General features: G+C 46.6%; 1 protein-coding gene across 1 annotated transcript in view; it reads left to right on the top strand.

Moving 5' to 3' along the window:
* Positions 1 to 645, top strand: part of LOC113056520 (muscarinic acetylcholine receptor M3-like) — a 1,727-nt gene extending 1,082 nt beyond the window's left edge. Inside the window, exon 1 of the mRNA XM_026223301.1 lies at positions 1 to 645. This exon is cut by the window's left edge and continues 1,082 nt beyond it. Within this exon, the coding sequence (XP_026079086.1) occupies positions 1 to 522 (522 nt within the window). The 3' untranslated portion in view covers positions 523 to 645.
* Positions 646 to 1,010: the final 365 nt, after the last annotated feature.

Below are 1,010 nucleotides of genomic sequence, written 5' to 3'. Positions count from 1 at the left end.
TACTCCATCTCCGAGAATCACCACCCAACTGAAGACGCCGCAAGACCGTCCAGAAAGGGATTGTCCGGTCACTCCAAAACATCCGTGAGCTCCAAAGATCAACCCAACGCCAGCATCTCCCTCAAAGACTCGGCGCTCGCCAAACGCTTCGCCTCGAAGGCCAAGACGCAGGTCAACAAGCGCAAGAAGATCTCTCTGGTGAAAGAGAAGAAAGCAGCGCAGACGCTGAGCGCCATCCTCCTGGCCTTCATCATCACGTGGACGCCGTACAACATCATGGTCCTGGTGAACACCTTCTGTGACGAGTGCATCCCCGAGACGCTGTGGGCTCTGGGATACTGGCTGTGTTACGTCAACAGCACGGTTAACCCCATGTGTTACGCTCTCTGCAACAAGACCTTCCGCACCACCTTCAGATCCATCCTGCTGTGTCAGTGGAGTCAGAACAAACCCAACAAGCCTCGGCTCCAGCAGAGACAGCCAGCGGCCACCTTCCGGAAACAGAGTCCTGCAGATCTCTAGAGACGTTTGGAGGAACTTTGTGCGTCGCTTCTGAAGGGCTGTTGAGTTTGTACAGTGTTCATGTTCGTGGGAGCCTCAGTCAGACTGTGTGACTACATCCACAAAAAAAGCTACAGGAACGAGACGATTCCTGCGTTTCCTACTGAAGTCAAGGGTCAGCTGGGACATGCAGTATTTAAGGGCTCATTTGTCCAACCCTACAGTATTTTCTCACAATTTTGACTCGTAATGTACATTGAAATTCTGATTCATCTGAACACTAAAGATATTTTGAACCAAACAGTTGATGGTAGCCTTTGACAGCCATAGTATGAAAATATGTAAAGTCATGGCCAAAAATATTGGCACCCTTGGAAAATCAATTGATTAGAGAAAAACATTAATTTCATAATGACATTTCCCCCCATTTTAAATTCTTATTATCCAATGAAAAGATACATTTTTGTGTATTTTTTAAATAAAAGATCAAAAGGATTAACAATGCACAT

This window comes from Carassius auratus, chromosome 37, assembly GCF_003368295.1.
Source record: "Carassius auratus strain Wakin chromosome 37, ASM336829v1, whole genome shotgun sequence".
NCBI classification, from domain to species: domain Eukaryota; kingdom Metazoa; phylum Chordata; class Actinopteri; order Cypriniformes; family Cyprinidae; genus Carassius; species Carassius auratus.
This window is presented reverse-complemented; position numbering and strand designations above follow the sequence as displayed.